At 45.6% G+C, this 25,186-nt stretch overlaps 2 protein-coding genes across 5 annotated transcripts in view; one reads left to right on the top strand and one right to left on the bottom strand.

The window, feature by feature from the left end:
* LOC135919496 (segment polarity protein dishevelled homolog DVL-3-like) overlaps positions 1 to 8,671 on the bottom strand; it is a 35,860-nt gene extending 27,189 nt beyond the window's left edge. The window contains exons 1-4 of one of the 4 annotated variants that reach the window (XR_010569982.2): positions 7,955 to 8,671; positions 3,690 to 3,759; positions 2,156 to 2,223; positions 439 to 494 (exon numbers count right to left, since the gene is read on the bottom strand). Coding sequence is in view for 2 of the 4 variants with exons in the window: in XM_065453370.2 (XP_065309442.1) it covers positions 439 to 494; positions 2,156 to 2,223; positions 3,690 to 3,759; positions 7,955 to 8,115 (355 nt within the window). In the remaining 2 variants the exon portion in view is untranslated. The remainder of the gene's footprint in view (positions 1 to 438; positions 495 to 2,155; positions 2,224 to 3,689; positions 3,760 to 7,954) is intronic. The other 3 variants (XR_010569981.2, XM_065453370.2, XM_065453374.2) reach the window with 3 other exon arrangements.
* A 284-nt stretch (positions 8,672 to 8,955) lies between these two features.
* RpS6 (ribosomal protein S6) lies at positions 8,956 to 13,959 on the top strand. Its single transcript, XM_065453348.1, has 3 exons — positions 8,956 to 9,058; positions 9,465 to 9,596; positions 13,325 to 13,959. The coding sequence occupies exons 1-3, from the start codon at positions 9,053 to 9,055 to the stop codon at positions 13,928 to 13,930; spliced, it is 744 nt and encodes a 247-aa protein (XP_065309420.1). The 5' UTR covers positions 8,956 to 9,052; the 3' UTR covers positions 13,931 to 13,959.
* Positions 13,960 to 25,186: the final 11,227 nt, after the last annotated feature.

Genomic DNA, 25,186 nt, shown 5'->3' on the forward strand with positions numbered 1-25,186 from the left:
GAAGCAGGAATACTTCCAATTTTAAAAACTATGGGATAATTTTGATTGAGCTTATATAATGAAATATGAACAATGCTACACTAAGGACCGCCTGGCTACAACTGGCCATATAATTTAACAGTAATGTATGCAGAAACAGGAATACTTTACTTGAATACACGCTTGTTTCTCCTAGAACAATACACTAAACAGGAATTGCAGAGAAAACAGTGAGCAAGACTGCAGAAGGGAAAGGTAAGTAAAGAGGCTATACTTACAGCGGCCAAGCTAGATAGAAACATAGGTAGATTAGTTTCTAGAGTGACATAAACGTAACAAGAACAGTCAAAGCAAACAGACAAAGAGTAAATAGAAGTTCTCATTTCTGCACTGTATGACAGGACTGACAGGTTAATTTAACAACATTAGCAAGCTCATCCAGTTTGGCAAGTCACCTACCTTTGTGGGAGCTAATGGCAGACTCAGACTCTGTAAAGCTGGTCTCTGCTGTTTCACTGCATAGAAAAAGATAAGAAATGTAGCCAATTGCATGACACTTGAAAAGCAAATGGTAAGAAACACTTACATGGAGGGAGGGGAATAGAGAGGGGGGGGGGGAGAAGGAGAAGAAGAAAAGATAATTGCTGTTCTTACAACACTCATTCTCAATGGCTGTCCTCACACTCTAGAGTGAAAACTGTTTTTGATTCACTGCATGCTGCTGATGTTTCAATTTACACTGACAGAACACAGGTAACATAAATATAGGCTAATGTGCAGCTTACAATGATCCCCTTTATTAATGGCTTACAATGAGCTCAAGCTGTCATTAGCCATAACCCTCTGTCAATTATGTCAAGTTTAGATAGACGAAGATTTCGGTTTTATTTGCACTGTTTATGATGTCAGTGTGTTTTTTCATTTTGCTTTGAAGGGCACAAGCTGCAATAAACATTTAACTGCTTCTATTTCACTTTTTTAGGAGAAAGACATTAACCAAAAAGTTGAATTTTAGACAGATTCTTTCTGAGAATGAAGTTTTGTGTTTAATATGCACTAAAAATTTAATATGGTTAGATGTAATGCATCAGGAAGCTTTTGAGGTTGACCTAGCTGTTCAAAACATTTCGTGGCATACATTAAAATCGAACAGTCACAGTGACCATGCATTCTGCAATGGATATGAAAGTAATTTATCAAACCTGGACCAGTGCATGTGTCTATCAGAAAATAAACATTACCCTGCAATAACACACAGACATGCAAATACTCAAGAACAGCCACACCAGCACTGCGACGATAACAAAAGACATCTGCAAAACTTAATGTAGGAACAAGACAAATAATAATAATAAGAAGAAAAATTTCGCGGATGCTTAAGCTTTGCCTTTAAGAGTGGAATGCGACAGCATTCAAATATCCTTGACTGCTTCTCACGCTTCCCCGCAACTGCAGCTTATGTAACCAGAATGTTTACCAGGAAGCGCTGGCGGTGAACACTATGCACAAAGGCAAGCTTTCGGGTAGAAATGCGGCCTCTTGGGTGGGCCGGTCCCGGAGGTGGTGCAACGCCATGCCAAAAAAAATTGCATAATTTTCAGGTTTCTGTTTTTGTTTGGCGCTTTTCATGATTCAGTTTGAGAAGATTTAGCATAAAAGCAATGTGCTGTTGGTGTTTCATTTCCTGAAATTTGTTTGTGGGCTGTCATTGTCAAAACTCCGAGGAATAAATGGGTCAAGAATGTAAGACAAGGTATCAGCAACTTTAGTGATAGAATGGTGTAGCAATATTCGCAAATACTGCATGTCATATAGCAAGGCGTGGTATATACATATACAGAAGTATGTACGGGAATCTTTGCTTACAGGGACGCCATCGCTGGTCGCCGACACCGCATTTTCTGCGACATGGGGCCCTTATTGTTATCAGAATCAGAATTGGTCTAATTATCCCGTTAATAATAATAATAATAATAATAATAATAATAATAATAATAATAATAATAATAATAATGATGATGATGATGATGATGATGATGATGATGCGTGCACACAAGATCAGCTACATTCAAATTACTTTGCAATAAGGCATGTGTTCTGTGCTACCCAGTGTTCCTGTGACTGCAGTCATTCATGGAGACAGTAAGAAGTGCCTTTGCAATGTGAAGTTACTCACGGAAAAGGGCGTTGCCGGTGTGTCTCAGTTCCTTCAGACACAACGCTGCTTCCATCTGCTGACACAAGCTGCAAAATTGTGCAGAATAGAGTGTTGGCCACAGACATACTGTTTAAATGGGCGCTGCAGACTGAAATACACCTTTTTATCACCAAGTCATTGTCAATATTCAAGAAATCACTCACTGCAGCAACAACTACAATCACATGTACCTAAGCTACTTAATGTACACGAATTTTTTTTATATGTCAGTTCATCTCCTGCTTTACTTTTTCTTGTTTTCTAGTCCAAAAGTTTCTGAGACACTAATGGAAAGCATTCATGAAGCATACTGGCTATACATCACATGTCATATTTCTTTACCCTCTGTTTAAAATTATATTGGCGCTTGGTTTAAAATAATGCTCAATGTTAACATTGCCCACTCCCCTTTTCACTGTAACATTACAGGTACCTGATGGGTGAGCAATGCCTCTTAATTTTGAAATGAGCTAGGACAGACTTATCGCATGCATATTGCATAAAGGCATGAAAAATTTTTTTCCTCTATTCTTATGTAGATTTGGTTACAAAGTAGTTTCTTAAAGTCATAAGACAAAACACAGGCTTTTAAAGTATGAGTTGATATGCACATGCCCTTTGTGTGAAATGGTTCAGACAATTTGGTTGAATATACTAAGAACTAAATGCTCTGATGACCTGTGACCCTTTACATATTTTGACATTAAAGTGCTAACATGTTTGTCGTTAAGCTGGCATGCATAACAGCAAGCAAAATGTCCTGCAAACACCAGTGGCCGACTGTTGTGTGCACTTTGTTTCATAACTACTGTATATGCTACTTGAATTTGGAGAAACAGCTGCACAGGTGAGAGTTGCAGTACAGTTAATTGCTGAGTATTCAGGAAGGCTGCATTTCACAGTAAATGCATCAATAAAATCCACTGAATGATGATGGAGGCATTGTAGGTGAAACACAGCCAAGTTAACCGCTTCTGTGCCGTGGGTAGGCTGGATTCATCCAGGCATTTTCAGTAAAAAAGCCCAAGGATGAGCTCAGGTCATCAATCGTGCTTAGTTGTGCACTCGATAGATTGTAGCACAAAATCCATGGGGCAGTGCAAGCAGAAGTGAAATTATTCCTTCCGAGTTAAAATATGCTGGCAACTGGGGTCTCTAAAAATGGCATGGCATGGAAATGATTAATGCCCCTGTAACACACGTTCAACAAACGATGAAACTAGTGGCTGTTGAAGTTCATGAGCTACACTGGAGCTTACAGATTTCAATATTGACAAGATTCAGTGGTCACAGAAAGTGTGCTAGTGACAGGAGTATAAATGGCCACCGGAGGCACAAGGTGTTTTTCGATGCTGAAGTTGTATAATGTAGCTAAGTAACATGTAAATGTGGGTTAGCTGGTGTTTATCCATCCTGTGATTGCCCAGCATCAGAAAGCAGGTGAATGACTAAAAACAAGGTCAAAAGCAGAAGCACTATACTGGACTATACAATATTACACCGTGTAACTCACCCATGACACTACACGGCCATTGAAACAAGGCAACCGGCAGTCATCCTCTACAATTTCTTCTTTGACCACTCTGTAAAAACAACACAGGTCGAAAAGGTTTGTGCAGCTAAGCAAAGTGTAAGTACGACTATGTGCAATACAGACTACTTTTGCAGCTGAATCATTCAAGGTAAATTTTACTTTTAGTTTCGGTGTGCAAGTGCATCGGTGACGACGGGGTGAAAGTGCAAATAATTTAGTGGCAAAGTGAACATTTTTCTAGTGCTGGTGAAATTCAGTAGAAACTGCCGAGACATTTTTTTACATTTGGAAATTTTTGTAGGCTGGAAGAGTGAGGGGCCTAAGAAAAAGAATAGTTGCAAAAGCTGATAATCAATTACACACTACTGCTTCTCTACTGACACTTTTGATTGCGAGTGAGCATGATTGGAAATGGATCTTGCACTTGTGATAGGCTTCTTTGCCCAAGCTGTGGAAGTGAACTAACCGACGTCAAAAGAGCCCCAAGTAATTAGGGTATTACACCAGACTAACTAGGCCAAAGGCAACTTCTGTTGCAAAAATGCATGTGCATGAAGACTAGGGTTGAAATGGTGGCGTATTGAGGGTTCTAAAATATTGATTTGTCCTTATATCCGACTATGAGCTGAAACCATCACATAAGTTCGCTGGCCAAGGTGGTCAATGGCCACTCCTTTACTGCAGCATAAACCAAAATTAGTATTGCCACTGTGGCTGAATGACAGTGTTCAACTTCACTATATACTTAGATACCAGCACCACATGTGTTTTTATTTTTTTCTTTCTTCGGATAAATGAGTCACAACAAATCGTAAACGTAAGCACTACTGCAACTTCATCTTCTCTATCATGGTTAGCAGAATAGCACATTAACAGCCTCTTGACTTTTAGTAACATGAGCACATAAGAAAAAAAAATTGCTGAGTATACCGAGACCAATCACCTTTTCCCTCGCAACATGATAGGTTTCAAGCAAGGCCTCTCAACCCAGGACGCCATAAAGCTTATCAAGATCCAAATCCTGGAACGCTGCACTGGAGACATGAGAGCCATCCTTGGTTTAGACCTGGAGAAGACCTTTGATAACATTTGTCACGAGTTCGTTCTCGACGCCATCTCCAAACTCGACCTCAGCTCGTCCTTCCATGTTTCTTGAGCAAACGATGCGCCACCCTCAAGGCAGGAGATTTGAATTCAGAGAAAATGGAGCTGAGCGGAAGAGGCACCCCCAGGGGTCAGTCATCTCACCGCTTCTCTTCAACATTGCAATGGTCGACCTCTCGAGATACCTAGGCATGATCCAGAACATCGGTCACACAATCTACGCGGACGACATCACTGGTGTGTGGGAGGCAGTGATGGACAAGTTGAAGCCGCTCTCCAGGAAGCTGTCTACACTACAGAGTGCATTCTAACAGACACAGCACTCCAGTGCTCCCCAAAGAAATCGGAGCTCCTTCTCTACAGCCCAACTAGAAAGGGCCGCAAGCCACAGAACTGGAAACCCCCCACTGAAATCGACGTTAATCCCTACACCAAGTGCGGAGATCCAATTCCCAAAGTCGGGTATATTCGAATCTCGGGGAATAACACTAACACCATTAACAAACTAGCAAAGAAGATGGATAGCATCATCGGTCTAATCAAGCAGGTAGCTAACAGAATAAGAGGCCTGAGCGAAGAGAATCTGATAAGTCTAGTCCAGGCTTTCTTGTTATGCCATTTCATGTATGTAGCGGCCATGCACGCCAGGAAGAGGGCCGAGCGAGACAAGCCAAATGCCATGATAAGGAGGGGGATCAAGAGCGTGCTTGGACTGCCGAACTACACATGCACTGACCAACACCTGCAGTTGGGTATTCAATACCCTGGAAGAAATTGCAGAAGCACAAGAAACGGCACAGATTCTCAGAGTCTCTGGAACCAGGGAGCAGAGATGGGCGACCCCCCGGCCACGGTCGAAGACGCCTACCGGGGCCTTCCGAATGAGCAGAAAGATAACATCATCATATCCCCCGCCCAGCACAATATGCATCCCCAGTGCAACGTAGAAAGAAGGAAGGCCAGGGTGGTGGCGCTCCTACGCCGCGCGACAGAACTCCCAGGCGGCAGCCGCTTCATTGACGCGGCCCAGTATGGCAACAGCAACAATTCCACAGTAGCGTCGATCAACCACAGGGGTTCGACCGTTAACGCCGCTTCGGTATGAAGCATGTTGTTGTGTGTGGCCGAGCAAGTGGCCTTGGAGCGCCTCAACGACAGACATGCCAATATTTTCAGCGACTCCAGGGCAGCCATCCGCGCTTCAGCGTTGCCGCTGTGTGTAAGGAAGCCTGTCGCATCCTTGACAGCAAAAGCATCACCACCCACACTCTCACGTGGTTCCACGCTCACATGGGATCCATCATGGGAGCCCCACAAACTTCAATGAGCTGACCCACTCCAAGGCGCGACGTCTTGCTTTCCGTGACCATGGAGAACTCCCTCGCTGGCCCTCAGTGGTGGAGAACAGAGATCAACCGACCACATACAACGAAATTACGCAGCACTTTTATCACTGCAGGAGAAACTTTCCCTTTCCTCATAAGAAGTTAAATAGAGCACAGGCATTGACCCTCAGATTATTGCAAACAGGCTCGTATCCCAGCCCAGCATTATTCCACAAGCTTTATCTCGACACTTATGCCAAAAATTCTTGCAGGCACTGCAATAACTTCGCTAGCCTAGACCATATGCTCTGGCATTGCCCCTCGTTGCGAAGGCCGGAACAAATCAATGAGGACAAGTGACTCTCCGCTATCAAGAACCCCGATCCGGTGGTCGGGTATGGTCTGACTGTTCCAAAGTGGGAGCGGCCTGCAGCGTGCTGAGTCGCGTACATTAGGACTTCAATGAAAGTTTTGCATCCATACATCCATCCATCCAAAAAGAAAAATCTAACTAGTGCATTAACGAGTGTCACACTGCGCATTTTTTTATCGTGATCAAGTCCGATCCTGATCGAATTTCTTGGTCGTGATTGGCTCCTTTGCGCAAGCTGTGCACAGGAGCCAATCGCAGTCGAGAATTATGATCTGGATCGGGCTTCATCGTGATCAAAAATGTTTGTGTGACACCAGACCAGGACCAACTGAGGGCTGTCCAAAGGGCCCATGAACGGGCGGAGGACCATGCTCTTCCGGCCCCTACGTGGGAGTGGCCCACAACTATGACTTAGTAGTTCCTTCGGACCTTAATGTTTGTTGACTGACTGATTGTGACACCGGTATTACATTAAAGGACCAAAGGCGGTCAACATTGTTCCGTGTACTCACAGTGCAGGTGTATCTCTTATGCAAAATTATATCCACTACCATAATGACCCATAGCATTTGAAAATAAAAGCAAAAGCCGCATCACATCAAGTCCACCTTTCTTGCATTCCCATTCAATATCTGTGATCCTAAGGTCGTCAAGTTGACGTGCGATGTCGAAAGTGTCTCAAAGGGCAGCTCCTACTCTCCCAAGGTTCGTGTAACGACTTCCCCCCTTCCCCTCCCCTTTATTTTTATGCCAGTTCCGTGCGCGCAGGCACAAATTAGACCAGTTTTTGTGGTTGCTTCAACTGTCAAAAGGTCGCGTTCGGGAGTAAGAGCAATCGCGATCGAGCCTAATCGGGATTGAATTTTTCGGTTGCGATTGGCTCCTTTCCGCAAGCTGCGGTAGGGAGCCAATCGCGGTGGGAAATTACGATCGAGATCGGGCTTCATAGCGATCGAAAGTGGCCGTGCACATGTGACAGCGGTAAATGTGACTGCATTAATGGGTGCAGGTGAAACGTACAGCTAATAATTTCCGAGCTTGGTGACTCTGGCTTGTCCCTTTCGTGTATTTTGTGGCAATAGGGGCTGCAAGAGGACCGTTTGTCAAGACGGCAGTTTCGAAGTGCTTACGCGAGCAGTTCGTGCAGATGTACAAGATACTTTCTTCGCACTGAATCATCCAGCTCCGAGTAAAATTTGTCGCGTGCGCGGTTTACCAAGTATCGATTGTGACCACGGCGCACATACGGCCAAAGTAGCGACTTGGGCGGCAGCAACACGTCCAGGGACAAAAAGCGGCAGCGCAAACAACAAAGCAAACGCCGAAGGCGGGTCCGTTAGTCACGGAATTATGTGCGGCAGGTGCTCACGTGCACTGCAAGAACAGTGCACGTGCACGCGTGCTTTTCTGAACTGGGAAGTCTTTCCATGGAGCTAGCTTACCCGAAATCATCGTCCATCGACTTGAAGAAGAACTTGAAGTTGGGCCTGTTGAGGACATTCTTGAAGTCCGCGAGCGTCACGCGCTCCGGCGGCACGGGCACCTTGACGAGGTAAGGAGTCTCCTCGTCGTCGATGTGATAGATGATCTTGGTTTCTTCCATCGCGCGATGCACTAAAGTGGCATCTCAGAAGAGCTGCACACCAATATGGCGATAAGCCTTAGTGTGAGGACCCCACAACTCCGCCGCCGACGACCTGCACGACAGCCTCCATCACACTGACCACACCTTTGGGGCGGCCGCGCGTCACGAAAGGCACGGTCGCCCTTTTGTCCAACATCAGCTGTCAAGCGGAGCACGCATACGGAATCGCGTCCGTTCTCCTAACCGAGAGTAGCCGGAGAGCAAACAAGCTCAGCAGCAGAGCACCACCACGGACTTCGGTAAATCCCCTGCCGAGATCTCCCAGCGTCCGGGTCACCGATGAGCGAGGGGAGAACGTAAATTGAAACTCTGATGGAGCAGCTCGCGTGTTTTACTCAGATTCTTAAATAACTGCGCTATGATTCAGAATGCGACCGCAGTGTACATCCAACATAAATAATCAACACGGCGCTTCCGTGCATCCGAGACAGCGGAAGTCTGTCACTTGCAGGCTTGCAGCGGCGTCCACCAGGGAGTCGCATCACGGACAAAAGTTGAGTGCGGTGTTGAAATACCCCTGACTCATAAAACCGTGCTGAAAACTCACAGTCTTGTCTGTACGTGCACTCATCAATTGACACTATCACTTACAGCTATAATTAGTATTATAACTGCTAAAAACATGTCTTGTATGCAACCGTGCACAACCATTCCCTTGTCATTTCTGAAGTTTATAATAGCAATTAAAACTGAACATTTTATTTTATTATGTTTATTAAAAATAAAAATTTTGTTGTGTAGATTCAGAAATATTTAATTATAGCCATATTTGATTTCTACAATACTAAAAGATTGCTAGCGCCCTCTTTATTTTTTCTACGCTGATATCTGAAGAGTAAACGCAGTGCCACTCCTTTTCGAGTCTGGGTTCACGTTCTTCGTGAATGCTAGCGAGATGAAGGTAAGATTTTAGGATATTTTAATGTTGTAATAAATTCTTTCGATAAAAAAATATTAACTCGCTTGCCCCCATGGATGTGTTGTAGCCTGGATTACAATAGTATGTTTGTCAATTTTGTTCATTAAAACGGTGATTCCTCGGATTGCCGGACAGGTCGGTGCCGGACGGTGTGGTTGACGTTGGTTTTAGCTAGCCTACTTATGCTTGAATTTATACGTTAAGGCAGTCGCTTTACTACCGAAAAAAACAACAAAAATTGATATTTGTGAAAATGATTTATCTCTCTCAGATCGGCGAAGTGTCACGCTTGCCGACGTAACAGGCATGTTGGGCATTACTGTACCGTACCGAAGTTTGATGACTGTATGCTTATTCCTCATTTTCCTTTTCCCCCGCTGCCGTTTAGCTGAACATCTCCTACCCAGCCACTGGCTGCCAGAAGCTCATTGAAGTTGACGATGAGAAAAAAGTACGCATTTTCTACGAGAAGCGTATGGGCCAGGAAGTCGAGGCCGACGCTCTCGGTGATGAATGGAAGGTAAGTCTAGTTTACGCACTCAGAAATTTCGCTGTTTGACTAAAGGAGGTGTTTCGCGCGGAAGAAATTTCATTCGCAGAGAGCAGTCGAAGCCAACTCGTAGCAAAAGTTTGAAGCCATGTGACTTGTACAGCTGACATTCGTCGTCCGATTTTGGGAGTAGCTCGAAATGAAATCCGTGCCGTATACGTAATATGTCGCAGATACTGTACGTGCTCGGCCGTGCCAATTTATTTCAGCTCGCCTGTTTCAGTTACAGGTGCTGTCATCTGGCGTTCGTATTCGATTGTCATTTGGGACTAGCTTGGCCCTATCGTAAGAGAGTCTTGACCTAGTTGAACGCTAACGTCGCCGTCAAGGTTATTGAATACGATATTTTTTATCAAAAGGAATGATTTTATGACTTCGAGCTTCACTGGCCACGGCGGCCGCATTTCGATAAGGGCTAAATGCGAAAACACCCATGTACTTAGGTTTAGGTGCATGTTAAAGAACCCCAGGTAGTCAACATTTCCGGACTCTCCCACTGCGGCGTGCATTGTAATCAGATCGTTGTTTTGGCACATAAAACCCCATAATTAAATTTCTTTTTTAGAGCTTCACTAGCATTTTACATGACTGGATGTCGGTACAGTACTGTGCCAAGTGTAAATGCAGATTTTACATTAATTATCCAGTTTTGGCAGTCATAACTCATACTTGCCTGTTCCAATACTATTTATGACTGGGGTTTGTATTCCTTGGTAGAAACCTATGTATGTAATTGATTAGCTGCACCAGGAAAGTGTCCCACTTTGAAAGATCGCAAAGTCCTACTTAGGTGACTGCACCCAGCTAATACTCTTGTCACAGTGGATGCTTCAATGTCATTGGAATCGAACGACATTATTTGGCTGCTATACAGCAATATTTAATGCCATTAGAACCGAATGGCTCCTGCAGTTGAATGAATTCGAGAAACACATTTGGCTTGGCACTCGAAGTGAATGTGTACTCTACCCCAGAGACAAGGTAAATTATGACATTGAGCCATTGTAACTTAGAAGCGTTCATGTTGCAAAAAGGAATACTGCGTGTTTTAAGGCATCTGTCATTTTAACAAGCGAAAAGCTGTACGGCGTGCTGTCACAAAATGTTTTTACTCTGCACCTCAGTGGTGTCCGGCTGTCGTCGCTTGTCGGCTGTACTGTAGACATTGGGGCACCTGTGTGCGTGTGTTTACGGCCTCTCAAATGGCATCGGCAGGACGAGTGCACTAGAGTCAGGCGGGGAGATGCTTACTTTTATAAAGTTATGGCAAGATAACCTAACAGAGCTCCGTAAAGCCAGACTGAAGGGGAAGGTACATGCCAATATTGCGGAAGAGTTGCGTTATGTTGGAATAGACGAGACTTTGAAGATACACAGAAGACTTGCATGAAGTGACTTGCTCCAAGGTTTGGCAGAATATCTTCAAGCCAACATACATTCCTTTGAAATGTCGAGCATTCTCAGTGAGCAGTGGAAGCTGTAGCCATCAGTGCAGCAACAGTGAACGATTTTGCTTGAATGCACTGCTCGATTTTGTTACTGTGTCTTGCTTCTGCATCTGTTTGACTATCAAGCCTCTTCCTCTGATTAGTGTGCTTTGCTCGCAGTGCAAAGTACACTGTACATTACACAGCTTCACCTGCTGCAACTGTGTCATCGTTCAGCGCTGCCATGTCAGTTGTATTTTTTGTGTTCAGTTTATCGGCTATGGCTACTAAGCTGGCTAAGCCTTGTATTGGCTTATGGTGGCCAGACATCTAAAATAGGAGCTTTATATGCATCTTATTTCACTGAAGTGGCACTTCATATTTATTTAAAAATAGGTTGATTTTTTCAGACACTACGCATACCTTGTTGTACTTTTCTCACCCACTTCTTTTTTTTTTTTTGGAGTGGTTGCCACTGATATCATGACCAAATGACAATAATTTTTCCTGTGTAATCCACCACGTGTCGAATGGCATTCGTTGCGCCAAATGTCATTTGAATCTAATGACATTAAGAAGTGCAGTGTGTGACAGGGGTATAAGACGCATATACACACGGTAGCTCTTGGTGCAGTCAAAACTAAAGGAGAAAAAGAAAGCCAGAGTGATTCTGGAAGGAATTGCAATATATGTCATATAAGAGTTGTGTATTTGTCACCTGCAATCGACCAACACAATTAAAAATAAACAGCAGAAGTGCTCTGTGCATGTATATGCAAGAGATGCAGATGACTTGCAGGGATGCGATGTTGGTGTTGGAGCTAGCATGCGAGTACTGCTAGATAGGCAAAGCCTTCTTCCTTGCTTAGTTCATTAATTCGGCTTATATCCAGTTTACTTAAAACTACAGTGGAAGCTGCTAGTGGTGCTTCAGAGTGGCATCTTTCATGTCACTAGCAAGCTGTTACCAGTAAGCAATGCGACTATTGCATTGAATAGTTAGTGCTAGCAGTGTAACTGGCGCACTTAGTTTTGTCAGAGCCATAGCTTCCAGTGCATGTTGCAGCCACTTCATGTAGTTTGGCTGGACTGTTATTCTGCCTGGTCCATACTGTGCCCATTTTTTGTATGAACAATGGCCATTTTCTTAGTAGCATCAATCTTTTGAAACTGAAGAAATACACAATGCAATCTGCACGCCTTTGTAATGGAACGCTTGGGACCTGGCACATTTGTTAGGCAGGTCACTTCATTGTAAAGATCATGTATTGCACCACTCAGAATAGGACTGACTAAGCATGTTCAGGAAAAGAAAACCTTTATTTAATACGAGTTCAAGAGATGCTTACGGAAAGAAGTAGCAATTTTTGTATCTGCACAATTCATCTGGTGCCACGTGACTCCAGCTGATCTTGTGGAGTCTAGGCTGATGGCATACTACACAGCGTAACTCAGTAGCTATGCAACACGCAACTGCAGAGCAGCGAGGGCCGCTATTGCCAGTGTTGGTTTCTACAGCTAATTGCTAAAGCTTGCCACTGCCAAGTGGGAGTGTGGTCATATTGCTTTGAGTTGACATTCCATTTTTATTTCGAATCAGCCATTAGACCTCCTTTATAGGTCAATGTCTTGGGCCCTGCTCAAAAATAGAAGTCAATTACGTTCTTGAACTTTACCTAAAAGTGACCCAATATGTTGCTCATGATATGGTCAGGACGGCATCTACAAAAAGTGCTTGGAGTGCCTTCACAACACACAAAGCCTGTGTGCTTTATTTTCAACATTCGTTTGCTTTATGGATGTTTTGGACGAGGTAACTGGCTTCCCTTTGGTACAGTTTAGGCTTTTTTTTTTTTAGAATGTTTCAGACATCTGGGGTGCGATCTTGTACGCGTTCCAAAATAGAACGGAGGCGGTCCGTTCCACCAAGCCGCACATGGTCGGTCAGTTTGAACGGGGAAGAACGCCATGACGTCAATTGTGAAGTGATATCTGCTGTCAATCATTCCGTGTTGTCTGCTATCGGACAAACGCAACGGAACGGACCGCCAATTTCGCGACGGAAAGAACGGACCGCCTCCGTTCGAGTTTGGAACGCGTATAAGATCGCACCCCTGTTCTTGTGTTAATTCTGTTGTTGTAGTGTAGGGATGTTTTTGCCTTTTTGCCGACTTGATAAATACCCATCTGTGAGTTGTGTAGTAATCTATGGGTTCATGAATGGGCTTCCGAATTGAATAGTACTAAGTGCTATGCACCTTTGACTTGCAGGGTTACGTGGTGCGCATCTCTGGAGGCAACGACAAGCAGGGATTTCCTATGAAGCAGGGTGTGCTCACTGCTGGACGTGTGCGACTGCTTCTATCCAAGGGCCACTCGTGCTACCGACCACGACGTACTGGTGAGCGCAAGCGCAAGTCGGTGCGTGGCTGCATCGTTGACTCCAACCTCAGTGTCATCAGCTTGGTGGTCAAGAAGAAGGGCGAGCAGGAAATACCTGGTCTGACTGACACAACACTGCCACGTCGCCTTGGACCCAAGCGGGCTAGCAAGATCCGCAAGCTGTACAACTTGTCCAAGGAGGATGATGTGAGGCAGTACGTTGTACGCCGCCCACTGCCCCTCAAGGAGGGCAAGAAGCAACGCTCCAAGGCGCCCAAGATCCAGCGCCTCATCACGCCGGCCATGTTGCAGCACAAGCGCCGCCGTGTAGCTCTCAAGAAGAGGCGCACCCAGAAGCGTAAGGAGGAGGCCGCAGACTATGCTCGTCTCCTGGCACAGAGGGCCAAGGAAGCCAAGGAGAAGAGGCAGGATAAGATCCGTCGCCGCCGCTCTGCTTCTCATAGCCAGAGCCAGTCATCCACCCATGTCAAGTAGGCCAATAAAAATTATACCAGGCTTTGAAACTGTGGCCCGGGGTTTTGTTTTGGAGCACGAACAGACCTTTCCTCAATTGCACAGAAGAGTGCTTTGCTGCTGACACATTGGTGAACCAAATACCCAATAGCGACAGTACATGTGTAAGCCAATTTTACTTTCCTGCCTGAACTTCCTGGGCACAAAGTGCAACCTCCGCACAGTGTCTGGTTCAGCCATGATGCTGGTGTGGCTTTTGATGTTGCAGGCTTCACGCACAAAGGAATATTGCTGTGCTTATTCACTTGCATGTGTGACAGTTGAGTGATATTTTATTATAGTGTAAATGCGAGTTCATTTTTCTAAATGCTAAGCAGTGAAGAATCTCCCTGGTGGTGTTTCACTGCTGGAACAAAAAACAGTTTATTTTTTCCTGCCATACTGGACAGCCCTGTAAATGTGGAACTACAGTAAAAGCTCGTTAATTCGAACCGCAAGGGGAAGCCGCTTCAGTTCGAGTTAACGAAAGTTCGAACTAACAAAAGTGAAGGAGAGCAACAGTATACTGCGATTTGGAAGCAGTAGGGCATGTCAGAAAGTGATGGCGTTTGCTGCGGGCACACGCCATCTTCAAGTCGAAGCTCTGGGTCCGACTGTGCCCCACCACCGATGTCCACCGAAACGAACGTTAGCCGAGGCTTAACACCATCACAATGAATCGCGATGGCCTATACCTCCTAATCTGAAAACAGAGGTGCACCACCTATGAAGACTGCCGAGACAAAGACGCTGAACATGTGAAGGTGGCGAAGGCCCTGATTCGTTGGTTCTTGATTCAAGCGCAGCTGCGACGTACTTGATTAGCTGTGTTTTGGCGCTTGCCGTGCCATATCTCCGCACAACATTAGCAGCTGTACAAGATTTGTGAAGCCTCCGAGATTCGCAACGGGCAAGAAGTCTCGGAGGTTACGTAGAACGGAGAGGCGGCAGCCGCCGCTGGCTTCTGGCTGACCCCGCGCAGGTTAGATTTTTTTTTTTTTTCGATTTTGCCTTCTCTCGCCGTTCTCTCCGTTTCGGAGGCAATACAGCCTTGTGTGTAGGCAGTAGGCGTGTTTCTCTGGCCGTGTGCCAGGCGAGCGTAGTTCGAATTATCCGTGAGGGAACCTTCTCGCGTTCGAATTAACGGACTTTTTTATACATAGACTTCTATGGAGCTTGGCCGGACCAAAGCGTACAGTTCGAATTATCCATAAATTCGAATTATTGAAGTTCGAATTAACGAGCTTTCACTGTATAGGATATATGTGTGCTGCCTTAGTTCCAAGTGAGATGAAGGAATATTGCTAGTTGAGATCACGGCAGTGGGCCTTTTGTTTGTTACAGGGATGGGATAATATAGTTGTATACAAGGTGATTTTTGTGCTGTGAAAACTTTCGATAGCCCTTGCATTCAGCCTCTTTATTCCAGTTAATTTCTTGGTTAATTAAATCTCGACCGAAGGTCCCTGCCGGCGCTTGTACATTTCTATGGACCAAAACCTCTTATTTCGATCTCAAAATTGGCCTTATGCGGACAATTCGAACGTGACTGGTCAGCTTCGCCGCAATACAGCTTTATGTGGTGAAGCATACCAAGATATTAAAGGGGCCACTGTCACGGGACATAGTGCACGTTCCTTGAATTATGCAATCATGCACATGCTGTCTGGTCACAGTGTGAGCACCTGTATGCCTAATAAGCAGGGGCGGCACCAAGGGGGCGGCCGCCCCTCCAAAGTTTTTGTCTGCCCCCTTTCGCCCCGCTCCCCAAGAGCGCCGAAAAACTGATCCAAGGTAGGTGGTATGAAACAATGTCAATTTTTGTCTTATAATGAGGCAGATGTACGAGAGCAGCACCACTTACAAAGGATGGCCTTGTTTAAGCATAACAATTACAAAATATTTCTGATCACAAGCAATTTCCCTCGAGCTTGTGATAAAATAGGCACTTGAAATACAGCGCGAACTTCTGCAATGAGATGAAAATGGTTCGAACGCTTCTAAGAAGATTTAAAATTTGGCTACATTTCTTCGTTGTTTGGTGTGCTAACATGAACCGGCAAGTTTGTGCTTCAGATGTAGTAGCCTCAGCCACAAGATCGCAAATGGGGTCAAACAAGTTGAAAGGTCCTGGCCCTTCTAAGCCACAGCTTTTCTCACAGGAAACTATCGGGACAACTCTGCGTACTCTTAAAGACCCGGTAAGCCACCCACTGTTGCAGGACGCCACCACTTAGTGAGCCATCCGCACCGCCTGTCGGTAGAGATGTGCGCCGAATGCTAACGCATTTGGAAATGTTGCGCCGCGAAGTGGCGTTTGGGCCAGGAATCCACCAAGCCCATCGATGAGTACATCCAGTAGTAGGAATGAAGGAAAAGTTATGCAGATCCCACACACTGTAGCAATCGATGTACGCAAAGCTTTCTGTGCTGTTTGCTTTGATTGACAATTAGTGGTGATGTTGACGGCAAATGTTCAGTCCAATGCTAGAGTGCTCGGTTGACGTTAAACATTACGTTGCGTGCACCCTTGCTGTTTGTCTGCGTAGTACACAACACGCGGAGAGGTGTTTGCTTGAGGCAGTGTTGTGCGCCTAATTTTGTAACGTCTGAGAGGGTTGAGTATTGTCATTGCTTCACATGGCACATCGTATCATGGCAGAAGTATTAAACTTCGATTGAATTATGGCGTTTCTTATTCCGCCCCCGTCGAAATGCAGCTGCCGCGGGCAGGATCAAATGCGCGGCCTCGAGATGTGACATTGCCGCAAAGCTACCGCCGCGGGCACTTAAGTCTTCATTTGATTTGCCGATGCTTCCGTGGTGTCGCCTAGACCCTGCAGTGTGCTTTAATTAATGCGGCTCTTTTTCTGCGCATCCCGCATAAGTTGTCTGCTTGACATATTTGCATGGTGTTTATTTTTCAGAAATAGCAGGGACGTATCTTCCTGTACCTTGAACTTGAATTTATCCTGTTTCCCCACAACCGCTGTCGTGTCTATAGTAGTAGCGTTTCGTTCCCTTATGTAATCTTTTCTCTTGTCATCTTTATCACGTCATCTATCATGTCAGCTTTTTGGATCTGGGCTGGTACTTCCAGCAAACATGGTCAGGCTCGAATTATGAGAGTTATGTCCAATAACTGGATGCTAGATTCTCTCACTGTTACTCACATGAACGTCGACCCCATTCCTTGCTCCTTGAAAAGTTTCAATATGTTCACCATCTGTAGCGAGCGCTCATTTTCCTGAACAAGAATCGGGAATGCTTTGTTGAAGTCATGCCTCCACAAAGTAGGTGATGGCTTGTCAGGGCCAGTAGCCCGGCTCCAGATGGCAGGGTTCCCACAGGCCATCATATCTGTGTCTGGGAAAAAATTGCTTGAAGGATTAGAGAAGCAGGGAGTCAAAAAAGGCACACATGAAGCTAGTGGGACTGAGAAGAAAAAGCCGGCTGTCATCGCCTACGTCCACTGCCTGCCGCATAGGTTGAAAAAAATTAGGGTAACGCTACGGCATAAATGTCGTTTTCTTTACGAATAATAAGCTCAATAAGCTCGCCACCATTTGTTCAGTCGTGCACAGGCGTAGTGAAAGATCGAGTAGCCGCACTATATATGTAAGCAATAGGTCTGGTTGCAGTGTTAATCATGTATCGTGCTCAGCTTTACTGGTGTATTCTGTGCCTTTCTCGTGTGCAAAAACATGGGCCAAACTGGCCGATGTCCTGAAACTAGGCTGAAAAAACGTTCCATTTCCACTAAAGATATTGCACGCACACATCTTGCAATGCATGTAAGAGACTGCAACTCCCAAGGTAAATGCACACCCATGTTTGATAATACTGCAGACCTTTATAGGCTCGAAGATCAAACAAGAGAAGTTGTAGCAGCTCACAAAATAAAGAAAAAGGGGGCAGGGTGTGCATACCACGAACGCTTTCGCGAAGTTTGTTTTTGCGCTTACTGAATGGAATGGCGAATGCTCGCATGTAGGCAGAAAGCTCTAAACTGAATTCGCTGATCGCAGCCTAATATGGCAGCATTACGTGTGCACTGTCAAATGTCATGCCTGTATTTGCACTTTGCAATGGTGTGCAACGCGCATCGAGTTGCGTGACGAGCGAAAGTGAACCCCTCCGGCAGTGTCGATCGTCATAGTATTTTATGTAGTCACTTGTCAGCGACTTGCAGCTCAAGGAAAAATAAGTTAGTGTTACATACCATTAGTGGTACCTTTTTTGAAGAGTGCTCCATCTTAAAGGATACATCTGTATGAGCAAGATCACACTGAAGGTTCTGAAAACGCCTCTGAATTCTGTACATAGCATGTCCACGTGTTTCCATGCCTTTTCAGGCACATCTTGGGACACGACCACTTCGTCGCTGACCACAGTAAGGACTGCGATAAAAGGGGGGATCTTATTTTTAGAGTTCGAATTTTTGAGTCGGTGAACACTTGCTGCTTTCACATGCATTGCCCAGTGTAAAAGCCCCATATCACATAGTTTGCAATAGCTTTAATGAACGTCCTGCAAATGTCCATTTTCCTGCTTCGAAATGGGTTGGGCCAGTAGCATCTCTGTCTACGTCAGTCGTCGTCGTGACGCTGTCCTTGTTCCTCTTTCGTCATGTAATCATCGGCATTCAGTAGTCGCGGCACTGTGACCATCTATCAGTCATTCCATTGTCAACATACACTTGTGCCGCTGTCCTAATTCCTCCATCATGCCATCGTTGGCATGAAGTGATTGTGGGGCAGCTATCCTCATTCCTCCTTCGTCATGCCATTGTTGACATACAGCCGTGTTGCAACTGTCGTCATTCCTCCACTCCATCGCCGGCATGCAGTCGTTCCACTGTCGTCATGGCTTCGTCGTCATAAGTCGCAGTCGTGCGGCTGTTTTCATTCCTCCGTCACTCCATCACTGCAATAGGTGGTCGTGCTGCTGTAGGCATACTCTTCATCGTACCACTGTCCTGATACCTGTCATTCAGTTGTCATGCCATGGGCATCAGTCCTGCTTCGTCATGCCATCTTTGGAATAAATCGCCATCGTACACCTGCCATCATCCTCTGTCACTCCATTGTACGAATACGGTTGTATCGCGGTCGGCGTACACATCGTCGTGTCAGTGTCCTCATTCCCCAGTCATTGAGTCGTCGGCATATAGTCGTCTTGCCGGTGTCATTTCTGCATCATTCTATCGTCGACATACACTTGTCGTCGTGCCACCTTCTACATTCTTCCATCATGCCATGATTTACTTGCAATCGTCGTGCCGCTGTCAGCGTACAGTCGTTGTCGCACAATTATCCTGATTCCACCATGATGGAGTCATGGTGGAATCACATGGTGGAGTGTGGAGACACACACTCGTTATCGTTCTGATTCCTCCATCATTCTGTCGTCATTGTTCCGCTGACCTTCATTTTTCGTGATATCCTTGGCTACACTTGTGCAGCTGTCCGGATTCCTCCGTCACTCAGTCGGCATTTTTGTTTGTTCGTCGTAGGTTCAAAGTGATCATGCCACTATCCGTCATGCCATCGTCTGCATACAGTTGTGTCGCTGTCCTCATTCCGCCGTCACTCCATCGCCGGAATAGATCGCCATGCCACTGTCCCGATTTCTACGTAATGTCATCGCCGGCATAGAGCCGTCGTGCCGCTGTCCTCATTCCTTCACCGCAATGAGCGCTGCGCCAATTGCGCGGAAGGGCACCAAGAGGCACACTCTGCTGCATCCTGATACATTTCGGCGAAATGTGAGAAATCTGCGCCTACTCTTTGCGGAAAGGATTGCTCGCGCTTTCAGAAAACAGTACTATGCTTTTAAGCGCCGTTTTACCGCACCATGTAAAGTGGCATTGCGTGGAGCAGCGGCTGCATTTATCTCCGTGGTGGGCCGAATCAATGGATCGTACTGATGTTTCTTCCGTGGATTGCTGTGTATGTTGCATGCCTTCCAACCCCACGCGTGCTGGTTGCTTAGGCAACGGGACAACTTCACTTTTCTGGCGGCAGCGAGCGATCGCACTGGCACAGAGCCCGAGCTCCTGTAGAACCTATAAAACGTGACCGAAATTTTGGACGCTGTGGTGTCTAGCTCAATTTTTTTAACATAATGCGCACATTGGTGAAGATATGACTGCCGTGAACAACATTTCCGCTATTCACTTTGTCAGCTATCGCCCACTTTTCTGGGCATAGTGATTTCACGGCGTAAGAATGGCGTACGACCACTGCCAATATTTTGGTTGACCCTGCACCAAACTGCTATGCCGTTTGATGCTGACGAAGCATTGCTCAGTAAACTTGGCCGTATCATACACGGCCGTGACAAATTGTCGCTGCCAGCAGACGTGGTTGGCAGATCGTCGGGGCCGAGATGACTTCCAATATGTTCGGACTGGTAAGCCGCTTCGTTGATTGGGCGTGAGATCACTGGCTTGACTGTTGACCGGAAGCCGAGACTGGATCCCGTGCGTGCGTCCAACTACAGCGAACGCTTTCGTAAAGTTTGTTTTTGGGCCACGGCGGCCGCATTTCGATGGGCGCGAAATGCGAAAACACCCGTGTACTTAATTTAGATGCACATTAAATAACCCCAGGTGGTCCATACTTCTGGAGTCCCCAACTACGGCGTGCCTCATAATCAAAGTGGTTTTGGCACGTGAACCCCCATGATACAATATATACATAAGTTTTTTATTGCGCTTACTGGATGGAATGGCGAAAGCTTGCGTTAAGGCAAAGAGCTCCAAATTGAATTCGCTTATCACAGCCTAATCTGACAACGTTACATGTGCAGTCAAAGGTCACATGCGTATATCTGCACTTCGCAACGGTCATCGCAGTATTTCATGTATATGGTTGTCAGTAAATTGCAGCGCTGGGATGAGTAAACATTTCATATCTCCGGCAGTACATTTTTTTCAAAAGAGTGCTCCATCTTGAAGGATACAGTTAAAGGAGCAAGATCACACTGAAGATTTTCAAAACGCCTCTAAATTCTCCACGTAGCACGTTCAAGTGATTTCATGCCTCTTTAAGCTCATAGGACACCACCGCTTCATCGCAGTCCACAGTAAGGACTACTTTAAAAAAGGGGGTGGGGGTCATCTTTTAGTATTTAAATTTATGAAACAGTGACCACTTACTACTTATACATGCATTGTCCACTGTAAAAGCCCCATATAGTATAGTTTACAATCGGTTTCAGAAACCTGCTCCGAGAGCATTTTAGCTGCTCCAAAAGCTGCTCCGAAATGGACAGGGCCAGTAGCATCGCTGCCAGTGCGATAACACTAGAGTTCCAGTAACTCTAGATAACACCATGACAGCGCGCCGTATGTTGGTGCGAGGGAAAGCGTGGAGGGTCAGCCGACGTGACTCGTATGGCGTGACTGAGCGCGTGCCCTATCTTCAAAGCAATCTGCGATGAGTGCATAGTCTTGGTACCGAGGGCTGATAGCTTCGTGTGCGCTGTATTCTCGCCGCTGCTGCCGCTTTTCCTTGCGCCAGCGTTCTGACAGTGAGATCTCTTTGTTGGCCTATACGCACGTGACACCATGCTTGCATGCTTGTTAACTTAGTGAGCGAATGTTTATGAGGATAAATAGCCAATAAAACTACTATTCTAATTTCGTATAGCTGTCTACTAGTTTGCTATAACAATCGATGCCTCGCCTTTCGGGCTAAACTGAGACTTTTTCTGTCATTTGTTTAACAAGTTTCATGGGTCCTGTCAGGATCGAATTAATGGAAGTCAACTGTACTGAAATGTTCTAATCGAATACGAAATGAAATATAAATATTTCATGGAATCTGCTTGGTAAAGCAAGAGCAATAATAAAATTGCTTGATACATGCATGTAATGCTGTTTACTAGTGGTCATACGGTCAACAGAGAAGCATACATTCAAGATGTGCGATACTACAGCACTGCACATTGTTTTAATGGAATGGAAACATGGTGACTGGACGTAGTAAATTGCTTTCCCTATGTTGACTGTTTATAGGCTGCCAGAAAGCAACGAGTTCTTGTTGAATAGCTGGGAATTGTTCAACAGAAGTTACCTGCCCAATGTGTTGGCTAAAGAACTGATGATTCTGTGCTACAACCACAGCTCTCCTGCTGCAGGATCATTCCGAACAGTCTCCACATGCATTTGTCTTCGTCCCTCGAGACCCCAATTGAAGTTTTCTTGTCCCTTACATTGGAATTGAAATGAATATTCAACAGATTTGAATAGTGAATTCTCGCACGGAATATCAAAAATTCGTATTTGAATGTTCGCATACTCCTAATAAAAATGCATAGCCTCAGTAGGTACATTTCAGAAGGGAAAGTAGTGCAGCCTAAGTGGATTATTTTTTTATGCAATTGTTGGATCTACTTAGTTTTAATCGAACAAGCGCTGTTATTGTCTTCGCCATCCAGCACTGTATGTTGAATAGCTTCATATAGTTGCAACATGACTATCCTTCCATGTGTCTTGAGGAAATTGTCGGAGGAATCACTGACTGCTGGCGACTGGTCACTCTGATTTGGCTGTACTTGTTGCACTATTCAGGAAGTGCATCACTTTATCCTCAATTTGCAAGAGCCGTCATTTTCGCAGCTGTCGCACTGCTATCGGAAGAATTAGTTCAATTACTACACTGAAACCTTGTTATAATGAAGTTGAAAGTGAAAGTGAATTTACTTCGTTATGTCGATGATTGCCCTTTACTGCAGTATGTGCCCAATGATGTGCAAAGCTCTAGACATTCAAAGAAGACAATAGCTCCGCGGCCGCATATGCGACAAAAAACGCCATAAGAATCTCCGGTGTGTACAACACTTGAGTTGTTAGAACATGATGCGACAGCTTCAACAATAACCTCCTCCCACTTTTTACTTGGCTCGCTCATCTTGTGAAACCGGCCACGCGGTCGAAGGGAACAGCTAGCACGCTGCGATGCGAACAAGGCGTCGTGTTCAAGTTGCACGTGGCAGGCAACATAGTACGCCCGACTACGCAGCTGGTGCTGTATTCTCGGGCTGGGGTGACCTCCATGACTTTTGCAGATAGATTCACTTCACAACTTCGGAATCCGTTACTCGTGCTGCCAACACTATCAAAATAAAGATGACTACGATATGCAGAATCACGGCGACTCTTTTGCCTGGTGCTGTGCTAAAGTTTCCCGATTGTTGATTACAGTCGATGTGTTTCGCAGAAGCCGAAAGGGTCCTTGCTGCCGGTCACCTTTGGATCGGTCTGAAGGACTTCAGCGACAAAACTGAAGTAATAGTTGCTCTATGCGTGCAGACGTCCGGCTTGTTTGGCAAGCCGAATGAGATTCTTCAAAAAGAAAGAGCCTTTCATGCGAGCGGTAAATTAAAGGCAAGTGTTTGTGCATAGTGGGCCTCTCCGAAAGCTGCAAGCACTTGTGTGCGGCATTGCTCCACTGCTACGGGTAAGATACTTGACTGTTTTCGACCTTCACAGGCAACTCCGCGCTGCGACTCGTGTTGCAGTATATCGCATGGCATCCTACAATACAGACCAGGTTTCTTTCTTTTTTTTAATAGCCTTGTAGCGCGAGTGTTAGCCGCGGCGCTACCCTCGACACCAGGTATTGCCTTCTGTTAAGGGCTACGGAGACTGCTGGAGACGGGAGGGGATGGCTGCACTTGTGGTTCATGTTAACATGCTGCTTTTTTAGACGTATTCTTGGCGGGCATCTGCTGAGCGGGATGCATGAATGCTATTCGTCCGGGCGGCACTGTACCGTCATTAGCTGCACGAACTACCAGCAAAATAAGAAGCTGCTTTTGCAAGAGCCCGGCGATCTACGTTCACTGAGGAACAAGAAACTTGTTTTTCTCGAGTGTATTCGCTGCAGAAGCTTCCTGCGGCGCCTGAGAGACAACAACATAGGACGATGGCTTTAAATAGAAAAGGATGTGCCCAGCAAGCTTGCTCGCGTGGGTATTAGTTTTGTTGTAAGCTACGCTATAGTTGCGTTTTGCCTGCCCACGCTGTGGGCCTGCGGCAACAGCAAAACGGTGCCATTTATAACTCTTCGGCTTCTTTATTTCGGATTCGCTAAGTTCCCTTTCTGTACGGAACACGCGGCAAATAAACATGACTGCACGGAAGTTGGATGGTTTTCGTGTGCTGTTTTTCGTGCACATGGTTGAGGCACATTCGAGTACTCGTGACCACGAAAAGAGAAATCAACATATGACTAGCGAGCTCAGAAATGAGTGCACCCAGTTCAGTGCCTCTTAATTTTCGATTTCATTCGCGCAGTGCGTGGGTGCTTGAACTGCTCTAATTGTCTGATGCTCACACTTATTTACATGCGAAGCATGTCCAGTCGTTTCTAACCGAGTTTCTGCCCACTTCAGCTGTGTCATACATGTATACACATATTATTGTTTGTTATTGACTGTGGGGCACACATTTATAGAGAGCGTGTAACTGGCTGCATACGCGATACATTATGCAATGCTTATATCTCGTGCACAGTGCACTGGCCCACTAATTGGTTATGTTGCAGAGTGTGTCCGTTGTCCGTGTGAAATGCTGCTCATATTTGATTCGCATCAGTCTTACGTAAACACGTATGAGCTATAGAGCTTTCCTTGCGACTGCGTGCAGGGTGCAAAACATAGAAAGCTTTGTTAGACTGATACTGATCGTCGTATGTTAAGAGCGCATAGCGATCGAGGTGACAGAACAGGTTAAAAATGCAGCGCAATGCATGGCGGTAGCGCATAAAACAAATATGATACGCGCCTTTAAAAAATAAAGAAAACAAAGTTTAGCGTACTAGATGCCCGTCTTGTATCTTTCATACACTGCCTCAAGCCCCCCAAAATTCGTGGGTAGTTGCGCAGTTCTCGCAGAAAAAACAGCTTGGCCAACTGCACGGCGTTGCAACTGTATACCGAAGCAGGCGAAGTTGCAGCTCCGATGAAGCTGGCGGTGCCGCATTGTGCCCTCGCTAAATTATCTCCGTGGTATCTTCCTGTTATCCGAAATGTGATCGCATTAAAGGAGACACACTTACCGGCATTCACAGACGACAAGAAGGCGGCATCATTTTTGAAATCGGCCATCGCAGACGACTGACAAGCGCAAACGCGCTGTAGGCCGCTGCGTCCGGCGCCGCTTCCGCAGTCCTCTCACCATCATCGATGTCCTCCATGCCATCATCGTAACAAAAACATGGCGATCGC

The sequence above is a fragment of the Dermacentor albipictus genome, chromosome 2 (assembly GCF_038994185.2).
Source record: "Dermacentor albipictus isolate Rhodes 1998 colony chromosome 2, USDA_Dalb.pri_finalv2, whole genome shotgun sequence".
NCBI lineage: Eukaryota > Metazoa > Arthropoda > Arachnida > Ixodida > Ixodidae > Dermacentor > Dermacentor albipictus.